This window comes from Terrapene carolina, unplaced genomic scaffold (assembly GCF_002925995.2).
Source record: "Terrapene carolina triunguis isolate 2854851 unplaced genomic scaffold, T_m_triunguis-2.0 Scaffold132, whole genome shotgun sequence".
NCBI lineage: Eukaryota > Metazoa > Chordata > Testudines > Emydidae > Terrapene > Terrapene triunguis.
The window spans coordinates 1172581-1189702 of NW_020664483.1; the positions used below are offsets into that span (position 1 = coordinate 1172581).

The 17122-nt window shown below is 46.3% G+C and overlaps 1 protein-coding gene across 2 annotated transcripts in view; it reads left to right on the top strand.

The window, feature by feature from the left end:
* Positions 1-5238: 5238 nt before the first annotated feature.
* Positions 5239-17122, top strand: part of TTL (tubulin tyrosine ligase) — a 31857-nt gene continuing 19973 nt past the window's right edge. For both annotated transcript variants that reach the window (XR_002908909.3, XM_024213932.3), the window contains exons 1-3: positions 5239-5860; positions 11773-11851; positions 13646-13878. Coding sequence is in view for 1 of the 2 variants with exons in the window: in XM_024213932.3 (XP_024069700.1) it covers positions 5704-5860; positions 11773-11851; positions 13646-13878 (469 nt within the window). In the remaining variant the exon portion in view is untranslated. The remainder of the gene's footprint in view (positions 5861-11772; positions 11852-13645; positions 13879-17122) is intronic.

The window sequence follows — 17122 nt, forward strand, 5'->3', positions numbered from 1 at the left end:
GTAAATAACTTTTCCTTATCCACTTTCTCCACATCACTCATGATTTTATATACCTCTATCATATCCCCCCTTAGTCTCCTCTTTTCCAAGCTGAAGAGTCCTAGCCTCTTTAATCTCTCCTCATATGGGACCCGTTCCAAACCCTTAATCATTTTAGTTGCCCTTTTCTGAACCTTTTCTAGTGCCAGTATATCTTTTTTGAGATGAGGAGACCACATCTGTACGCAGTATTCGAGATGAGGGCGTACCATCGATTTATATAAGGGCAATAATATATTCTCAGTCTTATTCTCTATCCCCTTTTTAATGATTCCTAACATCCTGTTTGCCCTTTTGACCGCCTCTGCACACTGCGTGGACATTTTCAGAGAACTATCCACGATGACTCCAAGATCTTTTTCCTGACTTGTTGTAGCTAAATTAGCCTCCATCATATTGTATGTATAGTTGGGGTTATTTTTTCCAATGTGCATTACTTTACATTTATCCACATTAAATTTCATTTGCTATTTTGTTGCCCAATCACTTAGTTTTGTGAGATCTTTTTGAAGTTCTTCACAGTCTGCTTTGGTCTTAACTATCTTTAGCAGTTTAGTATCATCTGCAAACTTTGCCACCTCACTGTTTACCCCTTTCTCCAGATCATTTATGAATAAGTTGAATAGGATCGGTCCGAGGACTGACCCTTGGGGAACACCACTAGTTACCCCTCTCCATTCTGAGAATTTACCATTAATTCCTACCCTTTGTTCCCTGTCTTTTAACCAGTTCTCAATCCATGAAAGGACCTTCCCTTTTATCCCATGGCAGCTTAATTTACATAAGAGCCTTTGATGAGGGACCTTGTCAAAGGCTTTCTGGAAATCTAAGTACACTATGTCCACTGGATCCCCCTTGTCCACATGTTTGTTGACCCCTTCAAAGAATTCTAATAGATTAGTAAGACACGATTTCCCTTTACAGAAACCATGTTGACTATTGCTCAACAGTTTATGTTTTTCTATGTGTCGGACAATTTTATTCTTAACTATTGTTTCGACTAATTTGCCTGGTACAGACGTTAGACTTACATGAAACCAGACTGTGTGACAATGAAGTTAATCAATAAAAAAAACAAGAAGTGTGTTTTATTCTAGTAACACCATTACAGTGGCGAGTGACAGTCTTTTTGATAGTGATATACAGTTAAAATGTTTTTAATACAGCTTAGTGCAATTGTACTTTGCTTATCTCAGGTGATCTTATCATTTGAACAGCTTTCCACTGTAAATTATAAATACAAGAAAGCTATGATAATCGCAAGAACCACATCAAGTACAATATCCCCCGAAAGCACTCTCTAAAATTAACAGTAAAGGTTATTAGACACCTGTGAGACCTTATTGTTATTATCCAGCCACACAACTCAGAACATATAATTGACAGAAAAACTGAAATGTCACTTTACCTTGTGGTGAAATGTGTTTCCACTGGTTTTCCAACTGCAGTTTAATTAAGGTAACAAGCTAAAATTCAATACATGGTGTACACTTGTTTACAAGTAACAAGAAGCTAGTATTGCTGTGTGGTCTCATAGCTACAGGCAGTCAGCTGATGGAGGTGCTGACATCAGAGGCGGTAGCGTTAACTAGCCCTCCTTCCGCACACACGGAGCTAGTAGAAACTCCCCAGCCCCCAGCAAGGAGCACAGCGCTGGCCAGTGAGCTGCTATGGTGGGGAAATGTCTCCGCTACTTATTCTCATTTCAATCCCCTCCTCTCTGAGAGAGAACCATGTTTCTAAATGCACGGGGAACAATGCCCCTATTCATAAGTGCAACCCAGTTCCTAGTGTAGCTGACGTGAAAAATGAAGCAGGCGGCTGTACAGCAACGGGAATGTTCCCAATAGTCATTGGTTGTGGCCAGATTGGGCCTCGCTCTGATGCAGGCTTGCCAGGGAATAAGCCCCCCGCCTTCACTCCCCCCCCCACAGTAAACACCCACCCTCCTAGCACACGGGAGGAGAGCTCCCCTGACCTTGGTTCCAGAGACGGGGAGAACGGGCTGTGTACCTGCTTTTATCCCACCCAGATAGGGGGGCAGTGAGGCCGAGCAGGGCTGGCAGCACCAGAGACGGGTGCTGTGGAGAGTGGGCTGGGAGATCAGAAACCTGCTGCCAGGGAACAAGAGACAGCCACAGAGATCCCAGCGAAGGAAAGTGAGTGGAGCAGCAGGGAGGGGCTGAGCTGTGGACGCCCAGTAACCCCCCTACCGTACTGCTCTGAGACCAGCCGTGCAGGGAGCTGTAACTGGCCCCGGCCTGGGGGAATTCGTGCCAGCTCATGTCCAGGGAGAAGGTGGCGAGCCCTGTGGGGTGATGGCTGCCTGTCTGCAGAGGCATTCCCAGGCCAGTCCTGAGGCAAGCCCTGTCTGAGCTGTGCATAGCCCCAGACCAGGCCGCCCCACCTTGCAGCAGCCAGCGGAGGGCTGAACTCAGACAAGGCCAGGGTTTATTCCAGGGGTCAGCAACCTTCAGAAGTGCTGTGCGGAGTCTTCATTATTCACTCTAAGGTTTGGTGTGCCAGTAATACATTTTAACGTTTTTAGACGCTCTCTCTCTCTAGATGTCTATAATATATAACTAAACTATTGTTGTATGTAAAGTAAATAAGGTTTTAAAAATGTTTAAGAAGCTTCATTTAAAATGTAATTAAAATGCAGAGCCCCCCAGACCGGTAGCCAGGACCCAGGCAGTGTGCATGCCATTGAAAATCAGCTCGCGTGCTGCCTTTGGCACGCGTGCCATAGGTTGCCTTCCCCTGGTTTATTCTGTTCTCTTTTTCTTTCCTTTTCAGTTGACCCTTGACTACAGGCAGGTGAGCAGCCCGTTTCCCTCCACTCCCCCCGCCATACTCGGCTGGTGCATTCACGCACTTGGGAGATGGGTCTTCATTCACTTAAGCCTCCTGGGGAACAACATCCAGTGACCTTTTGAACCGGGGTCTCTGTTGTAGGGAAAGATTTGGGGCTTGTACAAAATGGGGGGGGGGGATTGACGCTGCTGGGATAATTTTGTGTGGCACTCTGACACCATCACTCAGCGGGCAGCGCAGTATCCTAATCACACCCACTGTCTGGGGCTATCAAACCAAAGAGCCTGGCTTCACCGCCAAGAAGCAACTGTTACTGTTTAGAGTGGGGGTTTGTAGGTATACATAGGAAGGAAAGAGGTACGTATATTTTCAAACCTTTCAACTGCTCAGTATATTTCGAAACCTTCTAACAAGTTTTCAGACTGTTCCTGAGAGAGAGAAATTGGTTTGGTGTTGTATGTGTGCGCCCTTTTTAACAGTTTAATTCAAGACACAGCTACTACTACCCTGGTTAGGGATATTTTAATTGTTGGGAATCTATCTAATGTGGGCGGGGAGCACTCTATCTCAGAGACAGACGTGGGCAAGAGGAGCAGCTGGTGAGGCGGTACCAGGACAAGTAGACATGGCAATTTGGAAGCTCCATTATAGTCTCCAGGTGAATGTTACCAGGGGTATCCTGGTACCCAAGGTATCCCATACTCTTCTCTTCCTCAGAAGCAGCATTGCTGGTAGAGCACAGTGAGATTTTGGAAAATCAAGTATCTGGTATTTGCCCAGACCTTTCCCAGTTCTCTCTATAACCTTTCTTAGCAGGAATACCGAGTAAGCAACTATTCCTTAATAAATCATGTCTTTTGTATTCCACTCCACAGCAACCATCCCACAGTGGGATTTTGTTTGCAGGATATCCTATAAGTGGGAGAGCTTTATGCTTCTAGGTAAGTGGAAAGTATGGGGCATAAACAGTGACTGCTACATTTGAAGTAGCATTTATTTTTACGATTCCTGAATTTCCACTCTCTTTCTGAGTTCTCCAACGGCCAGAGAGAGAGAACTGTAGGTAGGAGGAACACCATGCGCCAATCTCAGTGCAGGTCAATAGCAGCATGAACGGAGAACGTCCTGGCATAGGACATGGGGCCAAGAGTGAAGTGAGACATCTTGCCACTTTCAAAATGTATCTGAAATACAGCTCCAACAATCTAGAGAAAGTGCTCGTCTACGCAGCGGAGGCAGGAACAAAAGGCTTAAAGGGTAGGAACTGAGCACCTTGGAGTCTCCTAGCCAGGGAAGGGCCATTGCATTGAGGTGTTGCATCGTTGTGACCTTCTGAGACTGGCTCCCTGATCTGTTACTATATCACCTCTGCAGGAGGACTCAGGGGGTAGTTAAGGAAGAGGAGGAACCAAACTGGTTCTGAGCACGAGGTCGTATGGTGCTGGTATCCAGTGAGTCTCCTGCTTGGCTCAGGGAGCCAATTCCCCTTCCCTTCCCTGCTGAGCATCTCCTCCTTTCTCCCCGCGCAGCCCTCAGCTTGCAGGGGACGGAGACATGACCCCGCGCTCGAGCTCCCCAACGTCTCTTCTGAGCGCCCTCAAGCGGCGCCTCGCCCCGGCCCCGGAGTAGCGACCCCCGGGCTGCCCAGCTGGGGGTCTCCGTTCGGGGCCACAGGCACTGATGGGAGCCCGGCTTCCTCCGGCCTCCCCCGCGCGTGTCCTTGGAGCTGGGCCCGAGGCCTCAGCCCAGCGCCTGGCCCCAGGCAGCCCGGCCGGAGCGGACACGTGGCTCCCTCCGGGGGCCGGTCCCCGCCCGGGGCGGGGGATTATCCCCGGGAGCCCAGCCAGCCCCGCCCCGTGGCGCGCAAGGCTCGTTGCCAAGTCCCCACCGGCCACGCCGTCACTTCCGGCCGAGCGGCCAGTAGTAAACCCTTCCGGATCCGGTGGGAAGCGAGGCCGGCTCGCGGCCGCAGCGCGCGCGCGCGGGTCCGCTCGGGTCGCGCGCCGTAGCGACACCTCCCCCCAACGCGCGCGCGCGCTGCGGACCTGCGCGCTGCGCACCCCGGCTCTGGGCGCTCCCGGGCCGGCCGGCAGCTTGTACAGCGCCGAGCACAGCCGGGGCCTGCGGGCGCCGCAATCCCCACTTCACCCCCCCAGCCGCTGCCGCGGCCCCTTTCCCGAGCGGGGGTCACGGCCCGGGGTTAAGCGGCGCAGGGCGGGGCTCTGAGCGAGGCGGGAAGCGCCGGGACGGGTTAGGGGAGCCCCGCGGCTGGGCACCGGTCCCCCCGAAACTCGCCCCCTCCGCTCCCTGACCCGAGCGCGCGGCGGGGCGGGGCGGGGCGGGGCGGGGCGGAGCTCGCCGCGGGCATGGCGGGGGCGCGGGCCGGGCTCGCCGCTCCTGGCCGGATCCCGGGCCCGTGAGCCAGGCGGCGTGGCCGGGCAGGGGGCGGACGTTGTGGGCCTGAGGAGCCCGAGCAGATCCCGGCGCTCCCTGATCTCCGACCGGGGCCATGTAGGAGGCGCCGCCGCTTCCAGGGGGTGAGAGACGCACGAGGCTCTGCCCTGAGGAGACTGACCCACGTCCATTGCCGTAGCAGGGGCTCGCTGGAGACGGGGGCAGGGGCGGGCTCCCCTATGGGTTTGCCTGGGGATCCGTATTCTGCTCTTCCCGAAGGGATTGTAACCCTGCGCCTGGCGGCGCCTGGCCGAGAGCAATGCCTGGCCGCGCTCCTTCCCTTGTTTGAATCCCGCCGCTTGGCTGGGATCAGGGGCAGCGGAGACGGGTTTCAGTGAGCGGCCCACCACGCTGCCGCCAAGCCTGGGCTGCACCTTGCGAGTGTTTCATGGGACGATGTACACTTTTGTGGTACGAGATGAAAACAGCAGCATCTATGCTGAAGTGTCCAAAATACTCCTGTCCACCGGACAATGGAAGAGGCTGAAAAGAGACAACCCCCGATTTAACCTGATGCTGGGGGAGAGGAACAGACTGCCCTTTGGGAGACTGGGTAAGAGAAAAAGCAGCGCTGGCAGGACAAGGCCAGTGAACAACACAGCAAAGCAGCCGGTTTTTATCAGTGTTCAATGCAACATGCTAATGCTTGCTTGTGTGGAGTGGGCCAGAACCTGTGCTTTTTATGGTTTAATCAATAGTGTGAAGTAATTTGTTCCCATTACAGGATGTTGTCTGATGTTTGTGGGGATGGACATTTAGCTGCTTTTGCCTACTGGGAAATGTAAACTATTATGTGACTAGTGTGTGCTGCAGAGTGTAGATTTGGGTGTTGTCTGCTGCGACAAGGGAGGGACTTGGCCATTGGCATGGCAGTAGCAGAGGGTTTGCCTTCGGGAAGTACAACAGCATAGCTGAAGATAGATTCTGGTGATGGCTCTTATTTTTAAAGTTAGCCTTTGTTAAAAAATATAGCATTTTTATTATCTAAAGATTAATTTACCCAATTGTAGAAATTAGTCATTGGGGGCTGTATTAACATTTCTGGTTACATCTATGTTGCATTAAACATTTTAATTTTGATGGTTCTGTTCCATTATAATATGGAATCTTCGAGGAAATCTGCTTATAGCAGTATCTTATATTAGAAAACAGGAACAAAGGAATGCTTAGAATCAGAGATCTCAGCAACATGATGCTATATTATGAGATATCTGCAATTTTCAGCTGGAGACAAGAGATTTTTGTTCTTTCAACTGCAATTTTAAATTGAAATGTCGTAATGTTTATGAATTCAAATTGCTATTTGAAATATTGCCTAGTCTGATATGGAAAGCAAGGCCAACTGGTTCTTACAAAATGTAACCTCCCTTTCTTGAATGGTTTCAGGGGGCCCCCAAACCCCAAAGTGTGAAAGGATGGAGACAGTCACTCTGCTTTTATCTTTAATCCCCACATGTTCCCTTCTCCAGGAAGCCCTCTGACCCTTAAAGAAATAGCTAACATTTCTTTATCTTGAGGTATTTTTCACCTTTTTGAACTTCCACGATTGGTATCATTTGGTGAGAACTTCCTCACCCTTTTCTGAAATCTTGAGGGTGGGGTTGGGATCAGGATTGACTCAAACATGGCTTAAGGGGGGAAAAACTTAACATAACATGTAACTCTCTCTGTTTGTATGACAAACCTATGCCCATAGTTTATCATTCAGCTCCCCATATGATCACAAGTTTTCTCGCAGGAGAAAATGAGTTCTGCTTAGTTGTGGGCGAAAAGTAATTTAATAATAGTACAGTGGTCTCAAAATGGGATATGCAATGTGTTTTGTTGAGGATTTATTTTTATATATATCCTAATATAAAAAAGATGAGTCATTTGTGAAGGACACTGGGAAATTCTCTAAGTGATACTAAGATGTGATTTGATCAGTTTTTAGATCCTCTTATAATTTAGATTTGGGCAGATTGTTATATTTGTCATTCCTATTTGAGTTAATTTATAATTCTGCATGAATTTATTTTGAAATTAGCCCAATGAACAGAGAGATGACTCATTGTAAAACTTCTGTGTGGAATTTGGCACGGTTGTCTGCTTCTCTTCAGGAGATGGTCAGAATTGAGTTAAGCTAGCCGTGATGTATTCAGATACAAGCATCTTGCTCTCAGAAGGTCTGGTTCACCCAGGGCTGCCCTTTGTGTTTGCTAACAGCACTAGAAGAATGCTGCAACACTCTGCAGAAAACACTGCCTGGGATCAAAGAGAGTGACACAGAGAAGACAGCTAAAACAGGGCTGTGTAAGCATTGGGGAAATGGAAAGAATCAAACTTCTCACTTTGGTGTGAACCACAGAAATAAAGGCCCTTAAACACTTCTCATTCAGAACTGACCATTCAGAGTCTGTCGGCCAATGTGGAACTCAGCGGTGCTCCTGTGGAAAACTTTCTATACTTTTTCTTGAGCCTGCGACAGATCTGTGCTTGCTTTGTTCACTGTACTCCATCCACTAATGTGAGAGGCGGAAAATAAACGTCATGGAAATTGGCCTGGGGACATAACTCTGTCACAGGCTCCCACTTGGCCCCCAAGTCCATGTGGTTTGGCTCTGCAGGTCTAGTAATGGACATGCTAAGGGAGCGAGGTGGTAGGGTCTGTGGGAGGGCTGCTCCTCACTCCCTCAAGCTCACACCCACTGGGAGGTTTAGTTTTTTTCGTTTATTGAAAGCGGATTGTTTGATTTTATTTAACCCAAACCGTGGTAAGCTCCACTGTTACTCTGTAAGCTGGTGCAGCACATCTACAGTAGGTGCAAATAGATAAGCTTTAAAGCCATTTACAAAATTCTCATAGGAGATTTACCCACCCGGGTGCAAAATGTATGCACCCACCCTTTACCATGAGGGCTTGTGGCAAGGTACTGGCCAATTGCAGTCTAAACTCCCCCTGAGCCGGTGTGGCAGTTAGAATTGTGCTGGGCTGATCTACAGGGTTATTGGTAACACAAGTTAAAAAAAAAATTTTTTTTACCAAACTAGAATCTGTAACCTGATGGTGTCCCATTTTAAAAAGAAATGGGGACTGATTTGATATTGGGAGTCATACACCTGGTAGGACATACTACCATGTTTCATTAATATGTATCCACCAGCACAAAGCCCCCCAAATGACAATTTTAGATACAGGAGGGGGAGGGGGATTTTTACAAATTTGAAGAAAATGTTGAAATTGCCGGAATTGTTGAAGAAGTCAACTTTGATTGCATAACAATAGAATTATGAGCTAGGAGAACGCAACAAAGCTGAGGCAGTGTGTAGGCTACCACCAAACTCGCCTGGTGGATGGTTTAATTTTAACCAGTTTGTCTCACTTGCTGTGTTTTTCTTCTGAGAGTTCAGTTAATGTAGTGCTCGCAGTAATTTATTCTTTTATTCTTGCCAGCCGCATTTCTATAGGAGCGATTTGTTTTGCAATCATGTGGCCAGACCTCTCCTCATCCCTGTGCCACCACTCCCATTCTCTCCTCCCCCCGCCGCCCCCCAGAAAACTAGGAGGGAGCAAACTCCACAAGCCTCTTGCAGATTTCCCGTAGACTAGAGTTCATCACCTCTCCCTCTCTAGATCCCAGGGGATCTTCTGAAGGTAACAGAGGCATCTGCATGGAGGTCCTTTGCATCTGCACCAGCTCACGGCCTCCTTTCCCCTCTCTTACAGCCTTGCATTTCTGCCAAGGACCCATGCTACTGCCCCTAGAAGTTCCTTCCCCTTCTGAAGGGGGTCATTCCTTAGCACAGAGGGAGTGTTCCACTGAAAAGTAATCATTACCTACATGGAGAGACGATATCTGATAGTAGAGGGCTCTTTAATATAGCAGGCAAAGGCTGAAACTAGCCAGAATCAGAGGGGAAATGAGGCACAAATTAGTAAGTGGTAATTAACCATGGTACAATTTACCAAGGCAAGTGGTAGATTTTCAGTTATCTGGAGTCTTGAAATTAAGATTGGCCTGTCTACAAATATGCTGTAGCTCCACCACAAGTCATTGAGCTGGATGCAGGAATCAGTGGGTGGAATTCTCTGGCCTGTGTTAAGCAGGAGGTCAGACTGGATGATCTCAGAGATCCCTTCTGGCCTTAAAACTATGGGGGAGAGGAAGGGAAATGATGGCAGACCTAGGCTGCATTCACTGTTGTACGGGATCCCGGGGGAGGTTGAAGAATGAGAACAGATGCAGTGTCATTGCTGATCCTGAGGAGAGCCTTCTCCTGGGGAGAGCAGCATTCAGAAGTTGAGAGATCTGCATGTGCTTGATGAGAAGGATCTGCCCCATTGCAATGAAATATGTTTCCTGGCTGCCTTCAGGAGGATTATTCTGAACTGGAATCCTCTCTTTCATTTCAGTAAATCGGGACAGCTCCCTAATCCTGTAATAAGAATGTGGGGCTATATTCCTGGAATAGCTCCTGCATCTGTTCCCTAACAGTAGGACTGGTTCCCCTTGCCATGACATTCCCTCCAGCATTTTGCTGTGTATTTTCCTGTCCCCCCACCCCCCACCACTTTTTTGCCTGTCTCTGTTCTTTTAACCGAAGGATCTTAAAGTGCGTATGTACAAATTTAGTGGCAAAAAAGAACACTAGAATAACCTCTTCTAGTAGTAACACAATAAAATGTGCATAATGGATTCCTCTTTCTTTTAAAGAAATACAGTAATAAGATTAGAACATAATCTCCAGTTCTTCCAACAGTAGCTCCTATTGAATGACCATCCGACAGCCAATATCCCCGGCATTCACTTTTCCTGTTCTGTTTATTTTTTGCTTCAGGGAAACCGGTTAGTAAAGATTAAAAAGCTACTCGCGAATGTCAGTCACTCACTGGTTTTTCGGGTGGCCATTAGAACAACTAGAGTGTGGTTTTCAGCCTGTGACCTGCAGACCCCTGGGGGTCAGCAGACAGTCTCTAATATTTCCAAAGGGATCCACGCCTCCATTGGAAGTTTTTCAGGGGCCTGCAAATTAAAAACCATTGAAAACCACCAACTTAGAGTAACCAGTAAACGAGTATTTCCCTTTCTTATTTTGCGAGTGCGTGTGAGTTCGTCTAGTTCCCATGCATGGAACTAACGTGTGTCTTATACTCTTCCTTTTAAAGCCCGTCCAGCTGGAGTGTGCCTCAGGGTTTTCATTGAATTACCTACCCACCCCTGCCCCTTCCCAATCTCTGCTCGTCCAGCCAGCTGGTTTGGGTGCCATTTCTGTTCAGCACAGTCTCTAATTTGTGGAGCAACTAAGGGTGCACTTAGGGGCAAACCCTTAGCCCAGTCTGGTCAGGTGTGCTATGTGGGTGGAATCCGCCCCCCCATGGAGCCGGTTTGGATTCTGGTCCAGTACAATGGCTACTAGTCCTGAAGTAACAGCCCCTTCCCCACAGGGTTGGGTTGGGGGAAGATGGAAGTGTCTGTGTAGCAGCCAATCCTGTGCTTCTGCTCCCAGCTCCTGCGCTCTGTCATAGGGAGCTCAGGCAGAGCAGGCCACTGCCAGTGGGTGCCCTGCTGTCTGTCTGGCCTCCCAAAATCAAACCCTTGCCCCTTCTGTGTGTAGCAGATGATTCTTCCTTTTTCTGAATCAGTTAGAAAAGATGCCAATGTCTTCAGTGCGGGGTGCCTCTCTTCAGCTCTACCTGCTGTGAGTAGAGCACTCCTTGAGTCACGATGACAGGGCAGCAATGGGGAAAGGGCTTGCTTCTACTGAATCAGGGCATTTTCAATATTTCAACTTTGTCCTGGCTCTCCTGCTGGGAGAGGAGTCATTGCTAGTCACCCCTTTACTTCTAGCCAAGAAAATTAAAACAAAGTTGCCTAGCCAATAAATGAAAGATTCTGCACATTTCTTAGAAGTAATCATTTGAGTTTAATTGTCAAGACACACAAGGTAGAGCTGTTGCATTATTTCTTGAGTCCAAATGCTCAAAGGGTGTCCCCTGCCATCTGTGCCTGGGAGGAGGGGGGCGGGTAATGCTTACAGACACTTGTCTAGCTGGTGAACCTCAGGGAACAAAGGATTTTTAGGCACTCTAAGCAAATAACACATTGCTACTCTCTATTGTAAGGACAAGGTGGGGTCACAGTGGGGGGAGGTTTGGTTCATTACAGATATTTAGGTAATAGACCTATTTGCGGAATACCAAGTACGTACGAGTGACAACCAGCACTAGAATATGGAAGTATATAAGGCATATATGACTTACCACCACAAACCTAACTTAGAATGGTCAAGCCTAAGTAAGGTGCATTTCATGATGCAACCTGGGCCCAATGTCAGCATCACGTGGTTGTCTGGGGTACTGTATAACAGAGAAGTCTAATTTTTCTCTTTTTTCCTAGGATTCCTTAGCAATCTGTTCTCCCCCCCCCCCCCCTTTTTTTTTTTAATTGAAAAGTTTGTTCTTTAACTCTCCCTTTCCTCTTGTAGGTCATGAACCTGGACTTGTGCAGCTGGTAAATTACTACAGGGGAGCTGACAAGCTTTGTCGCAAAGCTTCCTTAGTGAAGTAAGGATTCCATTGAAACCTTTTAGTGGGTTGGCAGAAATGTTTTTTCTAATGCAACTAAATATGAAGTGTGTTTCGTATGATGCTTGAGAAAAAGCACCAACATTTGCCTTTAAAGGCCTGCTGTTCAGGGACCCTTGGGCAAGCTTCAGAAGCTGCATCTGCTTTTTTTCTTCACAGTCATTTGTGTGCCCAAAAAGCATTTCAGTTTCTAGATACTGGACCTGATTTTCATGGGCAAGCAGCATTTGTGTGTGTAATTCCGTTATTTGCGCTTGCAAATGGTGCTGCATGGCAAGTTGGGAACGCAAGAGCAGCAGATGATGTTTCCTAAAATTTGGACCTAAAGAAACAACCACTACAACATTATCTGTCTCTCCCGGTAGATATATTTTAAAAACTTGCTTCCAATCTGCTATTTCTGCTGTTCATTTTTAGAGAGACTTGCAGTACTAATGTGCCTCTAGCTAACCAGATCCTTTGGTCAAGTGAATGCCAGGAGACATCTTTTTTCAAAAGAGACTACTCAGAGACCGAGTTTCATCATCATCAGCAATGCCAATGTCTCCTGCAAGGAGTGGTGCTTGTGCTTCCATTTGTTAAAGAGATGGAATATTGAGTTGGTTTATTAAAATAGGACTGAACTCTGCTTCAGTTACAGCAGGTTCATTTCAAAGCTCCTGGTCTGCTCAAACTGTTTAAGGCTTCACTGTCATACAATAAGAGACAGGCTGCAGGGCCTACATTAACTTACATAATGTGGAGTATCATTCTGTAGCCCGCCCATCATAATCGTTTGTATACAATGGTGCACCTTGGGCCTGCATGGTTTACGTTTGTTTAAAAAATCCCTTCTAGAAATCCCAGGCCCTTCTATGTAGATATGATGTAAACAATCACCCAATGCCAGAGAGCAGATTACTTAAAACCATTCATTGAGATTCACAGAATTATTTCTATATAGTTTGTGCTTTGTGGTCAGTGCCTGTCTTTTCTAAAGCTGTAGCTGACTTTCCCTCTTAATCCCGGGGGTCACCAACACTTCTAATTGCTTAAAAATCACCTGTGACTCTGAATAAAACCATTTTGACAAAATCCAAAGCCCACCAAAGTCAATGGGAAATTTCCCTTTAATATCAGTGGGTTTGGATTGGATATATATAGCTCCCGTTTGGAGAAAATTACTTTTCTGAATAGCCTAGTTCACCATTCTGATCACCTCATCTTTCCTGATCAAGTTCCATTGCACAGCAATTTTTGCAGGGGCGTCTGTGTTAGGACACAAGATTCCCAATGAAAACTCTTTGTTGGTTTCTCAGAAAGATCTGTGCGGATAATGTGCAATATCTAGCTATATGGAGCCATTTTTTATTTATTATTTCAGAATATTTGACTCCAGTTCATGATAAAAGGCAAATATATTAAAGACAACATAGAAAGATCTAGATCAATGATTTGTAACAACGTTTATTTAGAAAGATGAGTGCACAAAAACATCTTTAGGAGAGAGAGGAATTTACACAAATCTCAGTCTTATAGTATTACAATATTTGCTGGCTTTTGAAAAATATTTTGTCCTACTTTTTCTTCTAGCAGCTTTAAAGAGAGGACTATTTTCAGCAAGTGAATAGAAATATATACAGTACAGTATTATTATTGTTGAATATGCATTAACCACATTCACTACCAGGAAAAAGGCTCATATTAATGATAACCTGCGTTTAATAAGTATAAATTATTTTGGGAGCTCTAGGATTAGCAAGGCTAATGGGCTGGTTTATCTTCTTCAACTAGGCTAATCAAGACGAGCCCTGAGTTATCAGAATCCTGCACATGGTTCCCAGAATCATATATGATTTATCCAACTAACCTAAAGACTCCAGTGGCTCCAGCACAGAATGGAATTCGCCATCTTATAAACAACTCCAGGACGGATGAAAGGGAAGTGTTCCTGGCCTCCTACAACAAGAGAAAGGAGAGTGGGGAGGGGAACGTGTGGCTAGCCAAATCCTCGGCCGGTGCCAAAGGTTTGTTTCCTGCTGAGATGCTCCAACTCTTTTCTGTTCTTGTTGTTTGATTTTTGTTACTTAAAAAAAAAAGAAGGATGCTTCTTTTCCCTGCATCGTGTCTAGCCAGGGTTGCAATATGCCTGTTTAAGAGCAGTGTGTGCTCTGCACTGCGGGCCTTTACATAAGTACCACAAAAAACTCTGTTCTCTGCACCGGCTGGGGCATTTTATGATCTCCTCTCTGCTCCTAGGGAACCGTCAGCACGGATTAAAAGTACAAACCTTCACATTCTGTCTGATATTTGGGCAGGTGAATAAATGACCAGCAATGACCACTCTGATGCCATAAACACCCAGTACTGCTCCCCGGCAGAGCTCTTTGTGTGGGGAAGACCCCAGCAAGAGACAAGGCACAAGAGGTCTGTCCTGTAACAAAGCCAGTGTAATGTGGGGTATGGGCAGAGAGCCTGAGCGGGGATGAAGGAATGTGGGGGGCAGGAGGAGAGTGGTGAGGGTGGGGGAAGAGTGTGGGAGTAGGAGGGGTGCAGGGAAATATGAGTGGCAGGGAAGATAATGGTTACGGAGAGGACAGATGATCATAGGGGCAGGTGGAGGACAGGAGACGGGGAGAATATGAGTGGAACCGGAAGGGAGGAAGGATAGTGATAGGGTCTGTTGTACTGCTGTCTCTCAGGCCAGTGATACGGAAGGCGGAAGGAGAGGAATCGACTGGTAGCTTCCCGTTCCAGAGGATTTGGGAGGATAATGGGGCAGGGGGGTTGCCCTCCAAGCAGCTGCTGGGGAGGCACCTGCATTCCTGGCTGAACTTTGAATCTGAAACACGCGCACACAGGGAGTTCCCTGCAAGGCTCAGAGACTGGCCGGCAGCTCTCCCCACCGGCTCATGATGTCTGGGTGCTCATGGCTGGCAATAGGGGATGCTGGAGACCAGACCAAAGGGAGGCAAAAACAGAAACAAGGAAAGGACAGAGAACAGAGACCGAAACCACCGGCAGGAGAGGAAGAGAAGAGGGACATGGATGCTCTCCTACATGTGCATGTGCTGGAGTAGGAGACATGAAACCAAGTCCTCCCCCTCAAAATCACTACTGCTTGTGTTCAGAGGGCAGCTAAAAGTCTCAGCCCTTGTGGTTCCCTAGGGGACCCGCTCACCTCGGGTACAGAGCTGGCCAGACTGTCAGCTGATGTCAGTCAGTGTAATGCCGTCAAACAATGCAGTTATGCCAACTCATGGCAGCCTGGGTCCAGCCCAGAGGCCTTTCAGCCACCCACAATAGCCAGCCACTTGGTTTTGCAGAAATCCCCGTAACAAATATCAAGTCTGAGGAAAATCTCAGTACTTTGAATAAAAATCATATTGATTAATGCCTGTTAATAAAGACAAGTAATTATTCTGGAAAATCATAATTTATCACGTACAAGACCTCAAATGACTTTTGATCCAATATTAGGAAAAAAGCTATCAAGTAATGCTACAAGGAAGCTTTAAAACTGTATACATTCCAGCGCAAGGTGGCTGTAAAATATATTCATATTAATGGACAGTGAGATTCCAAAGTATATCAAAACATCTTGCTGAAAATCAGTGTGGATGCATTCTTCCAGAAGATTGTCCTTTACACCATCTGTTCCTCTATCACTCTGTCCTGTCATTCATATTCCTCAGACATGACCTAAGAGGAGAAGGCTTGGTTTCATCAAAATGGAAAAAAAAGGACGTTTCTTCCCATCTAATCTTCGTAGCAAAAAGTACTCCTATAGTCTCACTAGCTGATTTTAAAACTCTGATTTAAGCAATAACTAAAGCGTCTCCTGTATCTGGGGAGTAGCTATAGTGGGGGAAATTGTAAAGCATTTTACTTAAATATGATAACTGTCTCCTGCTTCAGGCATGACCCCCATCTTGTCAGTTATAGAAACAAATGTAATTGTAAGTGTTTGACGCACAGAAGCAGAACCCAGAGGAGAACATTTAAAATGGAATACAGAGCACTCTTATAATCTTCAAAAATGGTTCATATCTTCTCCCAGAATTGTTCTATACAATAAAAGGAAGTCCTCTAAATGCTTAGGTAAACCCAGTCTCCTAACATTACATAATAATAATAATAAGAAGAATGTAATATTTAATAACTAATTTAATAAACCTCAGTCTTCTATTATTAAAAGGAAAATTGCTGTTTTAAAAACCCAAACAAAACCAGAAAATCTTAGATTTAGGGCAAACATTTGGGATTTTTTTTCAAGAACAATGGATATGGACAGTTAAAGGGATCCCAAGGAGCCTTACTTCTGTCCTGCTTAATCCCCACCTGGCTCAGCCCCAATGCAGGTGACAAGTTCAGCTAACCACCTGCCTCATTCACCATCCATCCTGTGCACGGAGTGGAGCAGGGTTCCTGTGGGGGGAAATAGCATGGGATCATGTAATTAAAGACTGTATCATAATGCATATGGACCAGGGGACCAAATTAAGATTACACAGGCAGTCGTAAATCTGGCATTTTCTAACTTTTCAGTGCTTGACTTAGCAACATTACCCTTATTTTAATATGGGTTATTTTGCATGGAATTTCATTGATCTTTTAAAAAAAGAAAAATGAAAAAACAAAAAGTTCCATTATGTACAATCATATTGCTCCTCTCCACTCTCTCCAAAGGCTAAATTTGAATCTAGGACCTCAGCACATATCTCTGCCCCTTGAGCTAAGAGAGTAACTGGTACCAATAGTAGGCTGTTACTCTGTTTGAACCAGCCACTAGGTGGGGATGTGATAACACATTGCTACTAGTGGGTGGTGGTGATTATTTATAATTTGTATTGCTGTAGTGTTTAAGGATCCCAGTCATAAACCAGGACCCCACTGTGCGAGGTAATGTACAAACATATAACAAAAAGTCATTCCTTGCCCTGAGAGGTTTATAACATAAGTAAACTGCACAGCGATTTGCTAGAAAGCAATGAAATGCTGTGGATCAGGATTCCTAGGGTCTGTTCCTGGCTCTGGGAAAGAAGCATTGTCTGGTGGTTAGAGCAGTGGATCAGACAACCTAACCAAGCACATAGATTCAGCAAATTCATTCTGAAAAGCAGTGCAGGTAAGACTCTCATCTACCATATGGAAGAAATCCCAGTTCTGCTAGAAGTGATCCCGTGCAACCTCTGTTGGCAGGAGAGAGATCACTTGATCATTGCCTGTTAGTTTCACTCCCTCTGGGGCACCTGGCATTGGCCACTGTCG